Source organism: Camelus bactrianus, chromosome 4 (genome assembly GCF_048773025.1).
Source record: "Camelus bactrianus isolate YW-2024 breed Bactrian camel chromosome 4, ASM4877302v1, whole genome shotgun sequence".
In the NCBI taxonomy this organism is placed as follows: domain Eukaryota; kingdom Metazoa; phylum Chordata; class Mammalia; order Artiodactyla; family Camelidae; genus Camelus; species Camelus bactrianus.
In genome coordinates this window covers 28,846,071-28,864,861 of record NC_133542.1, presented here as the reverse complement: position 1 = coordinate 28,864,861, position 18,791 = coordinate 28,846,071, and the positions used below count along the sequence as shown (strand labels likewise).

The 18,791-nt window shown below is 40.7% G+C and overlaps 1 protein-coding gene across 5 annotated transcripts in view; it reads left to right on the top strand.

Moving 5' to 3' along the window:
* Positions 1-18,791, top strand: part of KDM4C (lysine demethylase 4C) — a 360,744-nt gene that overhangs the window by 288,175 nt on the left and 53,778 nt on the right. For all 5 annotated transcript variants that reach the window (XM_074361598.1, XM_074361600.1, XM_074361599.1 and 2 more), the window contains one exon: positions 14,481-14,666. In XM_074361598.1, the coding sequence (XP_074217699.1) occupies positions 14,481-14,666 (186 nt within the window). The remainder of the gene's footprint in view (positions 1-14,480; positions 14,667-18,791) is intronic.

Sequence of the window (18,791 nt, the reverse complement as noted above, 5' to 3'; positions counted from 1 at the left end):
GAGTGCACATGATTTTAGTGACCCTGCTTTAAGAATTGGTTGACTAAACATGGCTGTAGTAGAAAAAAAAAATGAAGAAAATACTTCAAAATCCTGAATGGAAGCCCTGAATCTGGTAAGGAGGTTTCTTTCCTCCTTTCCTAAAAATAAATTTGAAAACTATACCCTGGTAATAAAGAGTTAAGCTGTGGTCATCACACTTGCTGTTGAAATGGGAAGCCAGGCTCACAGCTGGGAAGCCATCAGCAGAAAAAAAAAAAAATCATGCAGTGCTGAGGGAGGCTGAAGCAGGGGACTTGGTACAGACTAGTTTGAGTAGAGTTGTTGTTTGTCTTGACACGGGGCTCAGCCACAGGCTCAGCACGTGCCGCTACACTGTTCTGTGAAGGTTTGTTTAAAAATCACACTCTTTTTTTCCTCAGCGGTGTAATCCCCTGATAAACCCGTGTGATCTGATTTTCTGCCCCACTTGTATCATATGTTCGAGCTCTTGTGCTTTTTGGTTTGGCAGCTGGAAAGGAACTGATGTATTATCACATTCTGCAATTTTTTAATTTCTTTTTTCAATCATCTTTAAAGGCAATACTAGCAATGGCCATGTTTGCAAGGCCTTTTATGTGTAGAGAGCACTTCTGTGTCCTTTAGCCATGTAATTCCCACAATGATCCTGCGAAGTATGGCTGTAGAAACTGAGGCCGAGGGGCACACGGGACCTCGCCCAGGTACCCTGCTCCCGAGTGGGAGAGCTGAAAGTCCGCTTGCAGTCTCCATCGGTGCCTCTCCTCTGGCAGGGAGCAGGGAGCAGTAAGGGTGTGAGTTAGCCTGAAACTTGCTGAGATACCAGCAAGCATTAGGGGTTCCAAATCTTACCTTTAGTACGAAAAAACCCAGAGGTCTTTTTTCTGTTTCTTCATTTTGCATTGATTTGACCAGGGTCATTTGAAGGGGGTTCCAGAAAAATAATGTTTTTTTTGTTTGTTTGTTTATAATTTACTATCGAAAAGTACCACTTTGGCCCCTAAATTGTAGCCCTGACGTTTATATACACTTAGACAAAAACAGTTCATCTTTTACTAGCTAAGGCTTGACGGGCTCCCGTTGCATGGAGCGGCTGAGGGGCTCTCGGTCATACGCAGGCAGATGCGTGAGGAAGGTGAGGTGTGAATTTCAGGATGAACTGGCTTATCCTCATCTTTTAAAAAAGTAACATGAATGATAGAAGTCAACCACACTTCAGTTTGACGACTGTCGCTGGGCCATAAGAGAAGCAGTGCATGTCTCCTAGAGTTCTTTCATACATCTGCTTTGGTAATTCACTGTTCTGTTTGAAAGGATCTCACAGACATGGAATTTTTAAATATTGAGGAGATTCCATTAAGAAATAGAGGGAGAATGAAAAGCTCATTATAAAAGCCATGCCAAGAATCAGTAAGATGTAACCCAGCATCTAAAAAATGTTGACTTTTCATTGAGATGAACTTTTCAGAGAAGTTAATGTTCTCACCCTTTGGCTGAAGAGTTAATTCCCAGGCCAGTCTAATATCTGTTTAAAGCTGTTCAGCCAGTTTTTCAGGACAGAAAAACATTGTAGATAGTGTAGATGGAGTATTGTTATTTTCATGAAGAAAACCTGCGTGTTTGGAATTATTTTACTCCTCTGTTGCAGCAACACTTTTCTATGACCTGTTCATGACTAGTTGCTAAGACAGGGAGACCGAGGGTACGACATAGTGTCTTTGGTTCCTTGTGGGAGCAAGTCTGAAGGTTCTGATTTTGAAAAGTTAGGAGAGAGAGAGAAAAAAAAAAGAGCTCTGAAGATATCATGGTTTATGCCCTATCCTTTTTCATTGTTTTGTAAAAACAGTAAACAGCCTTAAAAAAGAAAAACCTAGGTTACACTAATCTAATCATTCTGTTCTTCATTTTTGCTTAATTCAATGAAAATATCTGTTCTTAGATGATGATTGTAATTCCTGTGTTCATTCATAGTGATTTTAGACATTTTTAATGTTCTGTGTCAGGGGTTCTTTTGATTCATGGACTCTTGAGCAGTTTTTATTAAGCTTATGGATCTTTCTTCAGAAAACTATTTCAAAATATTTAAAATACACAGAATTATAGAGGAAAGAATATTATCAAAATGCACTTACTAAAATATTTTTAAAAATCGGTTTGTGATATCATAATGTGCTTTTTTGTTTAATGCATTAAGTAACAAGATGTGGCAAATTCTAGTTGTATAGTGTCTGAGTGATTATGAGCATCCGTATTCTGAAATTGTGATCTGAAGGTGAAGGGGAGGGTGGGGCAGTTGAGGAACTCCATGCGCTCTGGCCCCTATTACCTGGGTGTCTTTAGAATGTGAGGATTTGGGCTGGGGTTCGCGAGTGGTAAGGTTTGGGAACAGATAGGGCAGCTTTCTTTAGCTCTTATTATGTCTCATGGCCTGAGAAATCCCTCATATATGTTATTTCTTTGAACCCTGGGAACAGTTTCATGAGGAGTAGTTACCACTGCCATCTTTACTTGACTGGGGTATCTAGTAAGCTTGGAGAAACTGCCCACAAATAGATCACTGAAAAAACTACTGACCGTTTACCAGTCCTCAAAGGAAGTCTGCCTAAATAAGCCAGAAGCAATATCCTGGTTAGCGATGCACTGCAAGGCCACAGTGAGGCAGGGTTAGGATCCAGTCCTAAACCTTTGACCAGAGCCTGTTTTATTTATCTCCTTTAGTCCACTCCGTAAACTGGGGAAGATAAAAGAATTTCTAAGTGACCCTAAGGGCCACTTGAGATTGAAACCCCACATTTGTCTAATCCAGAAGACAAATCCCCAAACTCACTGGTAGGTGATTTTTCCCTCCAGAAGCAGGAGAAGGGATGGGTCGGGGCTGAACAGTCAGTGTTCACACAGAGGACTGTATCCTGAACCAGCTCTTCTGGGGCCACAGTCGTTCCCCCTGGAGAAGGAGAGGGTCTTCCCTTGTAAGGCCACCTGGAACACGTCTGCTCCACGTTGACCTAGCAGCTTTTCATCACTGCTTCCTCAGTGTTCTTTGGAGACACGATGCTGGGGTGTTTTGACTTAACCGTAAATTTTCTCAGTGTGGTCTGCTGGTGTAATTGAAAGACCTGAGGCATAGAGGCTGGGGCAGGCCACGGACAGAACAGTTCACAGGGGACAAGAGTTTATAGTAAAGATCAGATGTATTCGGGGACCTTGGGACAGCTTCTGGTGTTCAGAGCAGGAAGCACACCCCAACATCTTGGCTTGGGTAGAGATCAGGGGGAAAAATGAGATCTCTTTATTTTTCCTTTTCCCAGCCACTCGTATAAGTACCATTCACCAAGCTAAGTATATGCAGCAGGAGTGTATGTAAACATTCATTGAAACTGTTAAAAAGTGCCTGTGGGAAGTTGGGTGAGAGAGAGGTGGTTGAAACATGGCTTGTGTGGCCCAGTTCCTTTATTATAGATTAGCAAATGTGAGGTGTCTTTGCTGTTCCCTCCCAGACCTCACCAACGAGAGCAATTTCAGTAAATATGCAGAAAACCAGGATTTCAGAAACATACACACCTCTCTAAAAAAAAAAAACCTTGAACAAAACAACCCCACAACCTTTCATAGTGTTGAGTGTTTGCACTGTCTGAAAACAAATATTCCTAAGGATAATTAGCTTTTATCTTTGATTTATTCTGATTTTTTTGGTCAGACATCTTTAGGCCTTCAGGCTTGAGGTCAGAAATAAATAGAAAACGTGTCCTAGTCCTTGATTTGATAATGCCAATGGCAAATCATATCTGATATTCATAATAAATAAAGATTTTTTTTTTGTCTGTCCTGGGAACATCAGGAAGCTTGTAACCCTGCCTTCCTAGACTGTGTCAAACAGGAAAATTGTGTTTCTGTTTAGATTTAACACTGAGCATTAAATGATTAAAATGTAATCATTTCCAACATTAATTCAGAGAGATCTATAAAAATAGCATTTAGAAATCCTTCTAAGTTGTAAGTAACTTTACAAATCTGTGTAGATTTTTACAGGATAGAGAGCATACACATCAGTGACTTTGCAGGACCTCCTTGTACCTAAAGGGACAGAGTGCCCCCCCCTGCCTTTTTAAGTACATAATTCAGTAATTCTGAGTTCAGTTAAATGCTTTATTCAAAGAATAAATTTCTGTTTGATCTCATGTAAACAATAATCTCAATAAGATTTTCTCTAGGAAACAGGTGCTTTTTAATAGTAACATAAAAAGAAATGAAAATGCAAATACAGAAGTACTTAGAGAATGTTTATTTTGTGGTTTAGGAGGCTTGCTTTTCCCGTTCATCAACTGAAAGATGTTTAGTGATACTTAATAAGTACTCAGAATGAGATTTGTTCTAAAACTCTCAATATGCTGTAATTGTATGTCCCCTTCACCCTTTAAATTTGAAATAAATTTAAGTATGGAACCCAAACAGGCTGTTAGAGATGTAGAAATGATAACTGATTGATTTTTCTCAGCATAGATAACATTGCCGATTTTGTGATTCAGCAAATGCTGCTCTATACTATCAGTGAAGTGCCTCTTTCAACATGAGATTGTGATGTTGCCTTTAATATTTAATTTACTTGCAAATGCTGCTTGTATGTCTGGCTTTTCTGCACAGCCCAGGTAGTAAGTGCAGAGGGAAAACTCTGTTTTCTGCTGAAGAGGTGTAGAGGAGAAGGGCAGGAGATATTTAGCAGCTAGCCTGCTTCCCCCTCAGCTTCTCACCCCTTCACTTCTGTTTGTTCAGGCTGTGTTATTTTTGCAGTTCCTGTGACTAGCCCTTGTGCCTGTACTGAGCTAGAATTCAAAACCAAGTCTGTCTGACCTCCTGGTCCAGGCTTCTAATTACTCTGAAATACTGTCTACATAGAGGATACAGGAGAGTGTGGTGTTTGGTCAAGGGACTCCCCTGGTATTTAATTTGTACACACGCCAGGTACTTGTGATGTCAAAATGGGTAGAATTTGTCCAACCTTAAAAGAGCAAAGAATGGACAAGCAAAGAGACATTCCTGACCAACAGGCATGCTTAGCTCAAGGTCATTCAGATTTTCTTGGTGGGCTGGTCTGGAGACTTGCTTGGTTGCTGAAAACACTCAGAAAACTAACAAAATAGTAGTCCTGTTTTCCATCTGAAGATTAACTGCCACTGCTAAGCCATTGTCAGTCTCTCACCTTGGCAATTAAAAGTTAGGTTTGTGTCAGGATACTGTCCAGGAGCCTCTAAGACCTCGCCTCTCCAGCCTGTCGTCTCTTAGCTGTGCTCATGCTTCTCCACTCGATTCTGCCTCATGTCTTTCCCACCTCTTAGCTTTGTTCCATCCACCTAGAATGTCCTTCCTCCTGCCTCATCCTGCTGCACGCGGGCTGGCTAAGACCTGCTAGTCCTTCAAGGCGAACTCAAAGTCCACCTGCTTTTGCTGGCTTCCCCAGTTTCCTCGAAACCTGCTGGGCAACTTCTCCAAGCAACATGGTGGACCCTGTGTTCCTGCAGGCTCTAGCAGCGTGCAGCATGTCCCCAGCGCTCTCCAACGCAGTGTCTGATCAGGTGCAGAAGCATTGCACATAGCCTCTCAACATCAAGAAATTAATTACAGGAAACTTGAGACATTAGAGAAACCCCATTTTTACTTTACTATGGGTTCCTGGGAGCCAGCCTGTGGAACTGACCCAGGAACGCCTGGACTTGGTGACTCGTGGCCTTCAGTTCAGAGTGGTGCACAGCTCACCTGTGTAAGCAATTCTGCCACCTCACCTGAGCCATCCAAGCGGAATTGTACCTACTTCCTTGTCCCGTATTTGCTGTCCCTTGGGCAGCTGTCATGAAGTTCATCCTCTCTTGCCTCTCTTTCTCGGTAGAAGAATGGTGGAAGAGCCAGGCTGGATGTAGGTAACCGGCTGAGGCATACCTGCCGGCCTCACCTTTGTTCTGCGAGTCCAGCCCTGTCTCCTTCAAAATCCAGTAGCATTTGTCTTACCATCACCATGGCAAAGCTTTTGTTACAGCTATTTTTGTATGCCAAATTATGCTTCTTGAATGTGTGGATGGTATCTTCTTCATTTTTTAATCTCCTTTTGCATTTCGAAAAATGCCTTTTATATAGCAGCTATTAGCTTTAAAATAGCTGAAGAATGAATTGATGCAGTATATGTAATAAGGAAACAATCTTTCATTTAGTCACTGGATATTTATTGAGCACCTACTGTGTGCAGTCAGTGTTCTGGTACTGGGATTAAAAGGTCCTTCCAGAGCATTCCTGTTTTGAGATCTTCCCTGTGGTGCTTCTTCTGATCTAAATTTTTTAAAAAGTGTGACCGGGCTGTTGACATAGTACTTTTCAGGAGTCATTTATTAATTTGTCAGTTTGTGTCTGAATTGCTATGGCCTTTCCAGTTTAGAATTCTTTTGTGATTCTTATTTAATATTTCTCAGGGCCAACAATGCCTCCCTTACTTGTTTTCAATCCGTGCAGCCTTCCGTGTGATCCCCCCCCACCTCTGTCTGCTTCTGTACTCCGTCTCTTGGCCTGGCTGAGCTCATTCCTTCTGCCCTTTCATCTTTAGCCTGCTGCTTGACTTTTTCTTAGCTTCTCACCTTCTGCAGGGTGAATCTCACCAAACAAAAAGCAATGAGATAAATGGCTTCTGATGCATGTCATAAATAAGGATTCAATTCAACACACTTGACATCATGAGCCATTTATTGTAATGCTCTGAACTTGAAGAGTAGAAATAACTGTTCCTGACGGGGGTGTGGAGAGTCAGAGGACTCACCATGTTACGAGCTGATGCAGGCATGTTCAGAATTGAGTTCTACTGTATCACTTCGTGGTGTCTGCCATTTGTAACGTCGTTAGACCCCTGAGATCAGAACAGTTCTGTCTGGCTCAAGTGGCGTGAGACTGCATGTTCATTTCTGCCCCTCACAGCAGCAGTCCCCGCTCTGCAGTGCCAGTCCACTGTGGACCTTGGTTTTCATCATGTCTCCCGACCCCGCTACACCAGCCCAGCCACTCTTTTAGCTCTTTGGGTAAACTGATTTCTCTTGGGATCAAACTCCTCCTCTCTCTTATCCTTCTGAATCTTGCTCTCTTACGACAGCTCTTGAATTCTGCTTTTCCTTCTGCCGAAGTTGTTTACGTGTCCATTTCTTCCCCTGGATTGTAAGCTCCTCGCTGTAGAACTTAGACTTCATCATAGAGTGTTCCCCCAGTGCTGGCCAGCGCTTGCGCACATGAGTGATTGACTCAATGAATACTAATGAGCAGAATATAAATTTTACAGGTAGACTTTTTTTTTTTTAAAGCTTCTGTTTTAAAACTTACATTTAAAGATGTGGTGCAAAATGAAAGTCTCAGACTCAGTCTCAGCAAGTCCCTGACTTGCTTGCAACAATAGTGATATCCATTGAGTTCAACATTATTCCCTGTTTGAGCTGGAAACGTTAGCTTGCTGTGGAGTACCTGGAAAAAGTGTCTTTGGAGAGTCCAAGGAAAAAGGAATTAAATACTATCAGCTTGTTGCTTGTCTGATAGGGAAATACTAGTTAAAATAAAAAGCATTTGTGCCTGTTTTGAAATTTCCTGCTTATTTATGGAAGCAAAAAGAACCACAGAACTGGCAAAACGACAATAAAATCACACTACAAATCATATCAGTAAAAAAAAAAGAAGGGAAGAGGGAAGAGGATGTGCTTTGAACCTCTAACTCCTTCACAGCTCATCATTTCCTGATACCCTTTGCCAAGCTGTGTGCTCAAGGAATCTAATGATACACAAAGCTTCATTGCCAGATACTTCATTAATTCCTCAATCCATTAGGAGCCTTAATGGCCTATGCTATTGGAATGAGTATGGAAATCCAGTCCCCCAAGAAAGTACAGGCTCTATCAATCATACTCTCCTGAGAATTCTCTCAGCCCTTGACACAGAAGAATAGGTGAAAAAACGTTGTACTTCCTGCATTCCCTTATACTAGAGGGTCTCAAAATAACTGACACCCTTTAACCCTCCAACTAAGTCATTCTCAAGTGTGATCCCTGGGTCAGCAGCATCAGTATCACTGGGAGCTTGTCAGGAAAGCAAATTCAATGCCCAGCCCAGACGTACTGAAACTCTGGGGGTGGGGCCAGCAATCTGTGTTTTAAGCAGGCCTCTCAGTGATTCCGCTGTCCTCTGACATCTCTGGTGTTACAGCTATATAATGAGGAGTCTTGTTTCACTGTTGAGGAAGCAGATGAGCAGGTCTGTAACTTGACCAAAATATTCTTGCTTGGATTCAGTTTAATTGAGCAAACATCGAGCAGCCATTGTGTCCCAGGCATCCTTACTACAAAACCACTGAGGTGAACGACCCCTTAAAGTCACTCTCCAGTGGCATCTGTGTCAGCATTTTCCTGCTGTGCTGTGTTGGTCTGTCTACATCAGTGCCTCCTTGACTTTGTTCTAAAGCACCCGAATTAATGGTTCTCGGAGCTGCTCATTTGACTTTTCAAACTTCTTTATTTAATTGTCTTCCATCAACTGGCTCCTTATCCCTTTCCCAGTGGGTGACTGGCACCTCAAACAGTGGACCGCATGAAGAACGGCCCTGTCTTTCTGATCCTTCTGTGCGTTTAAGTGCCCACCCATCTTACAGTCCACAAGCTTCCTTCCATCCCCATCCCTCTAGAAACTGGTGTCACCCCAACCCTCATCTATTTTAAGACTTAGCCAGTGGCTAGAGAGGTTCTTTCCCACAGAAGAGGGACTGTCCAGCCCTGACCTTGAGTGAGTAGCTCCATTTAAAGGAAGATACAGAATTTCTGTCCACAAAGGGTAGCAAGAGTGAAAAACACTCAACGGTTACCTTCCTCCTATAATAGTCCAAGTCCTCATCATCCTTTACCTCAGTATTTCCAGGCTTCATAACAGTTTATTTTCCCTCCAGTCTGTTCTTAATCCACCTTGCTGCTCGAGTGATCTTTCTTAAATACTAATTCTATCATTTCACAGCTTACTGACTTCAAATATGTGCCCGTGGCCTATTGCAGGGGTCAGCACACTAGGGCGTGTGCTTGTTGTTGTAAAGAAAGTTTTATTGGAACACAGCCACACCGACCATTTGTGGGTTGTCTATGACTGCTTTTGCACTACAGTTGACCCTTGAACAACATGGCTTTGAACTGCGTGAACCCATTTATCCATGGATTTTTTTCAATAAATATATTGGAAAATTTTTTGGAGATTTGTGGCAATTTGAAAAAACCTGCAGATAAACCGTGTGGTCTAGAAATATGAAAAAACAGTAACCAAAAGTTAGGTATGTCATGAATGCATAAATTGTATGTAGATACTGGTCTATTTTATCTTTTACTACCATAAAATATACACAAATCTATGATAAAAAGTTAAAATTTATCAAAAGTTAGCACACGAACACAGACCATACATGGTGCCGTCTAATACACGAGGTGACCAGAAAGCAATCCTGTTACTGCTTCTTCATTATTAATGCATGAGTCATTTACCTGTAAATAAATATGAATTTCTTTTTCACATTATCTTTTCATTTTTAATGCCTATTGTTAGTAATATGTTTAACATCTACAGTGTTTCATATCACATAAGACAATATGAGGTACTGACGAGACCATCTTGTCAACAGATGACATAAACTTATGGATAAATATAGTACAGTTGTGTAAATGTATTTTCTCTTCTTTATGAATTTTTAATGACATTTTCTTTTCTCTAGTTTACTTTATTGTAGGAATAGAGGAATATATATATATATATAGTACATACAACATACAAAATATATGTTAATTGACTGTTTTTGTTATTGGTAAGACTTCTGGGCAACCGTAGGCTATTAATAGCTAAGTTATTGGGGGAGTCAAAAGTTACATGATTTTTGACTGCACCGGAGTGGGGTGGGGTGGGGTCGGTTCCCTGGACCCCCGCATTGTTCACTGGTCAACTATCCAATGCAGGGCCGAGTGGTAGCAACTGGCACCGTGTGGCACACAAGCCTAAAATATTTGTCTGACACTTTAAGAAAAAAGTTTGCTACCCCTGGTTCGTAAGATAAAATTTTGCCTGTTCACTCTTAACGCACTGATGTGTTTGGGTTTAATCCTGCCAATTTACAATGTGCTTTTTCCTTTGCTCCCACCTGTTCTGTGTTTCTGTTTCTTTCCTTTTATGTCTTTGTTTGAATTTATTATTTTTCCTTATTCTGTTTTTTCCCCCACACTATTAGTTAATTGGTACTTTTACTCTTTTCCCAGACAAATCAAGAGTGCTAGAATATTTAAAACTTCACTTTTACCGCTTCTTCCTTATATGCTACTATTGCTGTCCATTCAGATTCTCTCTCTGTTTCAAACCCAGAAGACGTTACTGTTATTGTTTATAAAGTCAATAGTCATTTAGATTTATCCACATGTTTAGAATTTGGTTGCTCTTCACTTCTTCATGCATACTTCTGATCCTTGAATGTGGAAAAGAAAAAAAATCTTTTATGTTTTCCCTCACATTTGAATGATAATTAGGCTGAATATAGACCAACTTAAATTTTCGTTCATAAATTGGAAGACATTGTTTCATTGTCCTTCAGCGTTCACTGTTGAAGATTAGAGATCTGATGGTAATCAGGGTTTTCTTTTCTCTGGAAGATTTCGGGATCTTCTCTGTATTTGGTGGTCTAAGGTGCAGCTAGGTTGTGTTTAGGTGATTTTTTTTTCCTTTTAATTAACCCTATTTGCTGGACCTTTTTTCAGGTCTGGAAAATTTCTGTGTTTTTCCCTTTTTCTATTTCTCTAGAGTGCCTTTGACAGAGATAACTGAACACCTGGATCTATTTTCCATAGTTTAGTGTTTGTGTTCCATTTTCCTTCTTTTTGATCTTTTCATCTATGTTTTGTACAATCTCTGGGCTCCACCTTCCAGTTGGTAATTTGATCTTCCAATAGTCATTCCATCTTGATTTTTTTGACAATATTTTAAATTTCTTAGTTCTGACAGTGTAGTTGCTACTGTTTTTTTTTTTTAAACTGATGGGATATATTTTGGATTCTCTATCATAATATGTACTGACATCCTCTGTTTCCACTTACCTGATTCCTTAGGACAGGTATTCTTCTGTTTATTAATTATAGCACCTCTTATTCACGGCATTGTTTTCCCTCAAATGTTTGTGATTTTTTAAGTATCTGATTGTATTTTAGTTGTACTTCTTCGGTGCACTTTTTCTCCCTTCTTAGCCCAAATGAGAATCCATTTATCTTGTTGGTGAATGATGGGTCAGGTCACAGGACCTGGATTCAGATCAGATCAGAATCCCTCACCTGCTGATGATAATGGGGGGCATCCTTGGGACTGGCCTGACAGTGGGTTGCTTGTCTTTTAGTTATTTGTTTCCATTCTTGGCATTGGCCTTGCCAGAACTGCCTTCTCTGAGATACCTACTGATAGTTTTTTTGCTGGAGCCCTCCTCCCTGGAGTTAATGCACCCTTTCTTGTTAGTGCCATTATGGTTTCATTCTTTTTCCTCTCTATTTAGGGTTTGGGGCTGGGGGTTTTGTAGCAGGGGCTGAGCTCACCATCTTCATTTGGTCAGTCATTGCATTTCTTTGCAGTCTTCTTCCCTCTGTTGTCCCCAAGCATAACTCATTGCACTGGTCATTGTAGTTCCATATAGCATTTTGTTTCTACTTCTTTCATTGCACTTATTCTATTGTAACATTCTAGGAAGTGTCCTAGTCTTTGCCCTACTGAATTAAATTCTGTAGCCCAGCAGTGTGGGTGTCAAGTTGCCACAGATTGCCTTGCCACAGATGAATAACTGGCTTAGTAGCAGGCCAAGTGAAACTGGGGTTCGGAAGTAATATGTGGACTGTACTACGGCATATGATATGGTTCGTCTATTAAGTTTTGCCAAGTTCTGTATCTCTGCAAGAACCTAATTGATGTTTAAGTAGAAATTTTCAACTCTGCGGGTAAACATCATGCAAAGAATTGAATTGCAATTAGGTTAGGTTGACTTTCTAAGGATATTGGTTCTATCCTTAGAAATGACCACCTCTTGTCCTCCCGGGAATGGAGGTACTTCCCTTACTAGATTCCAAGGATTGAATTCACACTGGGCTTAAGTGTGTTCTCTCTGTCTCCTTCCCTCTTCTGGAGATCTTCTGTTTCTTGAGGAAGGTAATGGTAGAAGTGGCTGGGAGTCGCCAGTTCATTAATTAGCTAAGTTTTAATACTCTTTCTTACTCTTAATCATATTTAATTAGGAAAATAGGAAACAATTTCTTCTTTCATACATCTGTCAACATCTGAATTTATTCAAATACTGACCTTTATGTAATATGAATTAGGCTCTTAAAAGATGATCTGATTATGCCTGGGGCTCCTGATAAGAGTTCTTGCTGTTATATCTGTCATCATATTTCACATGGTTGGAATTGACAAAAAGATACCAGAATACCAAGAATTACCAGAATGTCCTGAAACTGATACCAAGTATTGCCAAAGAGATATCGAGATGTTAAATAATGGTTGTATTCATATTGTAATGGTTCTTGTTTCAGTTCTATGGCTCTCACACTCTCCACTGTGCTCTCTCTCTATAAATTCTTTTTTGTTTTGTTTTGTTTTGTTTTCATTCCCTTTATTCCCAGTTGTTTCAAATTAATATACATATTGGATGTTAAAGTTCCATGACTTTTCCAGTGCTCATCAAATGTATACACATTTATAAGATCTCATCTGCTCTTTTATAAAAAAAAATTATCATACTATACTCACTCATATGCAAATTAGCAGTACATCTTGGATATCCCTGTAAGTGAATACCAATCTTTTTCCTTTCTTTTTCTTTCCTTTTCTTTCCCTTTTTTCTTCTCTCTGTAAATTCTTAGTCCGCACATCTTTAACTCCAACTTAAAAATGCTTGATTGTACATTAAATCCAGGTGTACAGAGAGATCTTATAAATGCCCAGACTATAGGGCCCTTACGGGGACTAGTGAGAAATAAAATTGCTCAGATAGACCATGAAGGGCCTTTTATAAGCTTTCTTCTTCCATCTCACATTGTTCCTTTTTTTTCCTGGAAAGTCTTGGAGATAAGAAGTCATTGAGGCACATTAAGCAGGGTGGGTGACATGGGATCTGTGCTGAATAGAGATCACTCTGGCAGGTCTGGGGAAGGTGAATCAAAATAGCATGAAACAAAAGGTGGCAAGACCGGTTAGAAGGCCATACTACGCTGGGCAAGACACCATAGGCACAGGAGGTGGCGGCTGGTATAGATGGGTGGGGAGAGATCAGAGCAAGATTAAGGTGCAGAATCTGTAACAGTGAAGTTGGTGATCAGATGTGAGGGCAAAGAAGAGTTAGAAGTTTAGTGCACATTGATTCCCGCAGGTCTGTGATAAAATATTATTGCCCTCAAAAGGCATTGAGTTTAAGTATCTTTTTTTGTCCCAGGAAGGAAAGTGTACCTATAAAAACAGAGCCTTTGCACCAGGATTTGATGAGATTGCAGACTTATTTTATCCTTAGGAATGCAAAGTTGAGCTCTTTGATCATTCTGTTTCCTCTGCTTTCTGAGCCTGACCCTATGTTGTTCTACAACTATTTTTTCCTAACCCATAAGTATTAGTTCACAAATCTTGCATTTAGTGAAGCTGTTTGATTTTTCCCGTCTCTCATAACAAATGTACTGATCATGTTTAGGGGTAATTGTATGCAATTTAATTTTCAGATCGTGGTAATTATTATTGCTGTTTCTTATTTCCATTTTCTCTTCTCCAGGCAGAGTCAGCTATAGAGATTCAACAAAATTATGCCCTTTGGGGTGATTTTCAATTTTCTCACTTTGGGAGGCATATTTTTGTTTCAGCGATGAAGGGTTCAGATTTGGATTATTAAACACTTGAGCCTCTAGTTTCCACATTGGACCATTTAACACTTTGCATTTCCTTGTAAATGGAAACCTTAGCCCATCTGTGTGCTACTTGGGTATTTTCGAAGACTTCATCTAATTTAGGGGAGTTCGTGCCCCTCTGCCAAATCCATGGCCTATCCCTTGATGTACAGAAAGGCCTGCCATGCCCGGGGTGAAAGAGAAGTAGCTTTGGCTTTCATGGGTGACTTGCAGGACCCCCCGGGCGGCCTTTTCCTCAGCTCTGTGCCTGCAGACGCATGTGCAAAAGGGTTTGGCTTTCCTAACCACGATGAGTAGTTCAACATATGTCTGGTAGTATGCGACTGTAGTGGTGTGTTCAAGGTACTCGGCTTATATTGCCACAGCCACTCACTGCTGGGGCCCCTGGAGGTCCAGCCTTGTAGACGTCATCAGTTTTCTTCATCTCTCATAGCCGTTACGCTGTGAAGTGTGGAAACTGGCTGAGTTCCAGAATTTGAATTGATGCTCTTCTTTCTCTTAACCCTCCAGAAATGCATGTTCTGCAGACACCGGGTTAAGAAGGTCTCTGGAGCCTGCATCCAGTGTTCCTATGGTCGCTGCCCCGCCTCCTTCCACGTCACGTGTGCTCACGCTGCCGGGGTGCTGATGGAGCCTGACGATTGGCCATATGTGGTGAACATCACGTGCTTTCGACATAAGGTCAACCCACACGTGGTAAGTCCTGCTCGCCCTTTGCTGATGCCAAGACTCATATACACCTCCCAGGGCTGGCATGCTCTACTCTGTCATGTTACTCATTGATGACCTGTCAAGACTGCAAGTTTCTTGAGGGCAGGGATTGTATATTATTATTTACTAATATTTGCCCAAGATCCACCAGGGTCTGGTGCGTGCTGGATGCAGTAAATATTTATTGAGTTGAATAAGTGCATGAACAGATGCGTGGATAAAACTTATGTCTGTTCTGGTTTGGGTTTTATATATAGGGCTGCTGAGTATGGTTGTGTAGACTGTGCACTGCACACATCCAGGATGAGGGTGAGAGCATTTGTAGGAAGAGAGTGATGTAAAAGCCTTGCCTGAGATTCTCCAGTGTTTAATCCATACACCTGTATACTCTGGCCTTGGGGGTTTATTTCATCTCTTCTAGAAGAAACAAAGAACAGCAACACAGTAAAAGGAGGGAGACAGTGGTCTCAAATGTTTGGGTCCTTACTCCCTGAGATGGGATAAGCTGCTGCAGCAGCACGGGCACCCTGGGAGGAGCGATGACTAGCTCAGAAAAGCAGAAGTGCAGAGAAGTATCGATGTCTTCAAATTTTCTGCCTTTCCCATTTCACTTAGGACTGAACTATTTCTGGGAAAAGCGTGCTTGCAATTAAGTAATGTGAATTTACCTTTAATAATAATTTAATTACTTAATTTTTATTTAATTAATTAATATTTAATAATTTAATTCCATTTACCTGACCTTGGTGAATGGAATCTTTCCTCTGTTTCAAAGGCTTAGAATAATTAAGACAGTGTAGAGATGGTTGCTATGCCTTTGTTAGCTTTCTGGTCACCCTCAGTGTTTTGGCTTCCCTTAAGGAGGTTAAAGCATCATATCCACCCTCTCAGCTTTGCTAACGTGCTGCCCTTTGTTATCCCTGGGAAGCTCGGCCACAGACTATTTGCAGCCTAACATGCTTGTTCTATGTCTCTAATAACCTCCTGTGAGCAGCCTGCCAAGTCATCAGTATGGGCTCGGGGAGCCATGTCCCATACACAGGAAATCTCCCAGCTTTTTAACGATTCCAGCAACTTCCATTGGCGTTCTGAGACATACTTGATGTTTGTGGGTTGGGATTCTGTGTGGATGCGTGTGGATGGGCAAATGTACAAAATGACATCACCAACTGTCACATCTATTTTAAAGTTACTTTCCATATTTTTCCATTGTCTTAGGTCTCAAGTTACATATTCATTCGTGCTTTTTCCTTAGTTTCTTGAGTTGATGGGCTCTTGCTAAGAATAGTATGTGTATTCAGCAGAAAACACATTTTAGCAACTTTAAAAAATTACTGTAATAACACATTGCATTACATGGTGCTTTGCTGCTTGCAATGCAGTCAGTAGCATTACCTCATTCGATGACATATGTGAATACATTTTGAGATGTGAACCAGGTCATGGCCTCTGGAGTCAGAGTCATTGGTGTTCACACTTAGATTCTGCCAGTAACATGCATGCAGCCTTGTGCAAGTTCTTGTCTCTGAGCCTCTGCTTCCTTGTTTAAAACAACGGCATGCCTACCTTACCATGTGGATTTCAAACCACCACACACTAGAAGCTCTCAGAAAATGAAAATTGCATTTTTTACTACTTCTTCTGCTGCTGCTACAGTCCTATGTGAACTCGGCCAAATGAGTAATGTTATCCCTGCTTCAAGGACAAGAAACCTAAGTTCAGAGAGGTTCAATTTTTATTTTGCCCAAATAAATTCAGTTAATGAGTGACAGGTGCTGGAATGTAAATTCTATTTGTTGAATTCCAAACCCCAAACCTCAAGTGGTACTAGAGGTGTTCAGCTCTGCTTGGGATCATACATTCCCGTTTTAATATTTCAGAGCTCTGTGGTTCCTGATGGTTATATTGAAGTTGCTATTAAAGAGATCCAGGTGTTTAATCAGGACCTCATTCCTCTTAACTATGATGTGTGGCTCAGTCAGGTTTATGTTACTAATGTGTTTCATAAATGATGATGAAAAAGAAAATATTTGACTGTGAGGTGACTTAGAAACTACTCTCCCCTACACTTTAAGCTTGGTCTACTTTGTAAAGGATGAGGAAAACATGTAATTTACAACATTACATGTGGCAGTTCTTCCTTATGAGGAAAAATTTTTAGTGTTCGCAAATTGCCTTTGCGAAGTTCTCTAGGGGGAAGCACTATGAGCATGCATTTCTGAAGTACATTCCTGATGGCTATTACTTATCCATTATTCTTTAATTAGACTCCAAATATGGATTCTTCCCTGAAACGTTTGACAACTAGCTAAAGGGAATTCATAGAATCTGACAGCTTTGGTTAAGAGCATTGTGATGACCCTTATTGCGTTAACTGTCCTTTCCTTTTCAAGCATAAAAAAATTGAAATTCACTCAAGTATCTCTCTGTGTAAACTGTGAATGTCAGGGGATACACTCCCTAGAATTGGAGCTGTAGTTTGTCTTTGTTCTCAACCATGTCTTGATTGTTAGGGAGTAACAGGCAATAGCTGAATCATACCCATGCAAACTCTGAAATAAATTTCAGGCTAAGATAGGAACCTAACCCAGGCATTTTACAGAGTAGAGGTTGCCTGTACAAGTTAGGCGAAATGAAGTATAAAGCTACAGTTACTTCAATAGGATCTCCATTTTTACTCACTTTAGGGTTTTTGCTCCCCCCCCCTTTTTTTTTTTGCATCTCCCATTATTTGCTTTTTTGCACCCAAAAGGACCATTTTAAGGCAAATTCTCCTCTTCCTTACTGCCATAAATTATTTTAACTCTACCAGCTTATTCAGTGCTGTTGAGCTTTGGGTGTAAAGTCATTCTGGATAATGGTATAAAAAATTTATCCGATTTATTATAATGCACTCTTCCATTGGTCAATAAGCACACTTTGTGAGGAGAAAGTATTTGCAAAAATAGGTGGCTGTCATATTCTTTGTGTGTGTGTGTGTGTGTGTGTGTGTATACATTCTTTTTTATTGAAGTATAGTCAGTTTACAATGTTGTGTCAATTTCTAGTGTACAGCATATATATACATATTCGTTTCCATATTCTTTTTCATTATAGTTTACTACAAGATATTGAATATAGTTCCCTGTGCTGTACAGTAGAAACTTGTTGTTTATTGTCCCAGTGTGATTCCCTCTTTATGTTTCCAGTTGAAGAAGGAAGGTTCGGAGATAAGAACTTGCTAGGTTCCAGTCTTTTTTTTGTCGATGGTTGTTTAGCAGTCAGTTGTGGTTTTGTTGTGATTGTGAGAGGAGGCAAGCTCATGGTCCTACTACTCTGCCATCTTGACCAGAAACCTCTCAAATTCTTAAAGTAGAAAGGAGCATGTAACAGAAAGTGCACCACTAATGCCTATTATTTTAATGTAAATTTTAGTATGTATTTTTCTGTTTTTGTCAAACATGTCTTTTGACTGGCACCTGCTATCTTTCAAATACGAGGTTTCATATTTGTGTGTACGTATGTGTGCACATGTGTTTAGGTGTTGTGGTGGTATTGTACTTAACCATCCTTAGCTGTAATCCACTGTGACTTACTTCCCGGTTGTGTTTCTGAAGGCTCTACTGGTCGTATTCCTAACCCACTTTCGTGGATGTTGCACAGATGTTTGTAAGGAAAAGGCAAAGAACATAAATAAAAAGTAAAATGGTTTTGAAACTGGGAGGCTTAAGAACATTTCTTCTCCAAAATGAACAATGAGCTACTCATAAATTACGCACTTCTGCAAAGTGCAGCCAGCCCAGGGACCATCTACTCACACTCGAGGAGACTAGGCAGGTGTCCAGTGGAAGGGATGCCTGAATAACAGAGGGCAGCCGGGCTGAGAACGGTGGCAGTCAGGTTTGTCTCAGGCAGATCGCTTCAGTGAGCCTCCATGCTCCATGTTTCGTGTGTGAGGCGCTGGGGCTCCACGCCTCCTGCGCCGTGTGCGTCAGTGCGCTGTGACGAACAAGGCCTCTCCAGTACAGAATCGCGTTCCAGGTGCACTATTGTTATCCTCTTACCCTCTCCCATCAAAGACTTGAGAAATTTGTTTCCCTTATAATTTTCTTAGTTGTGACTGTTAACATG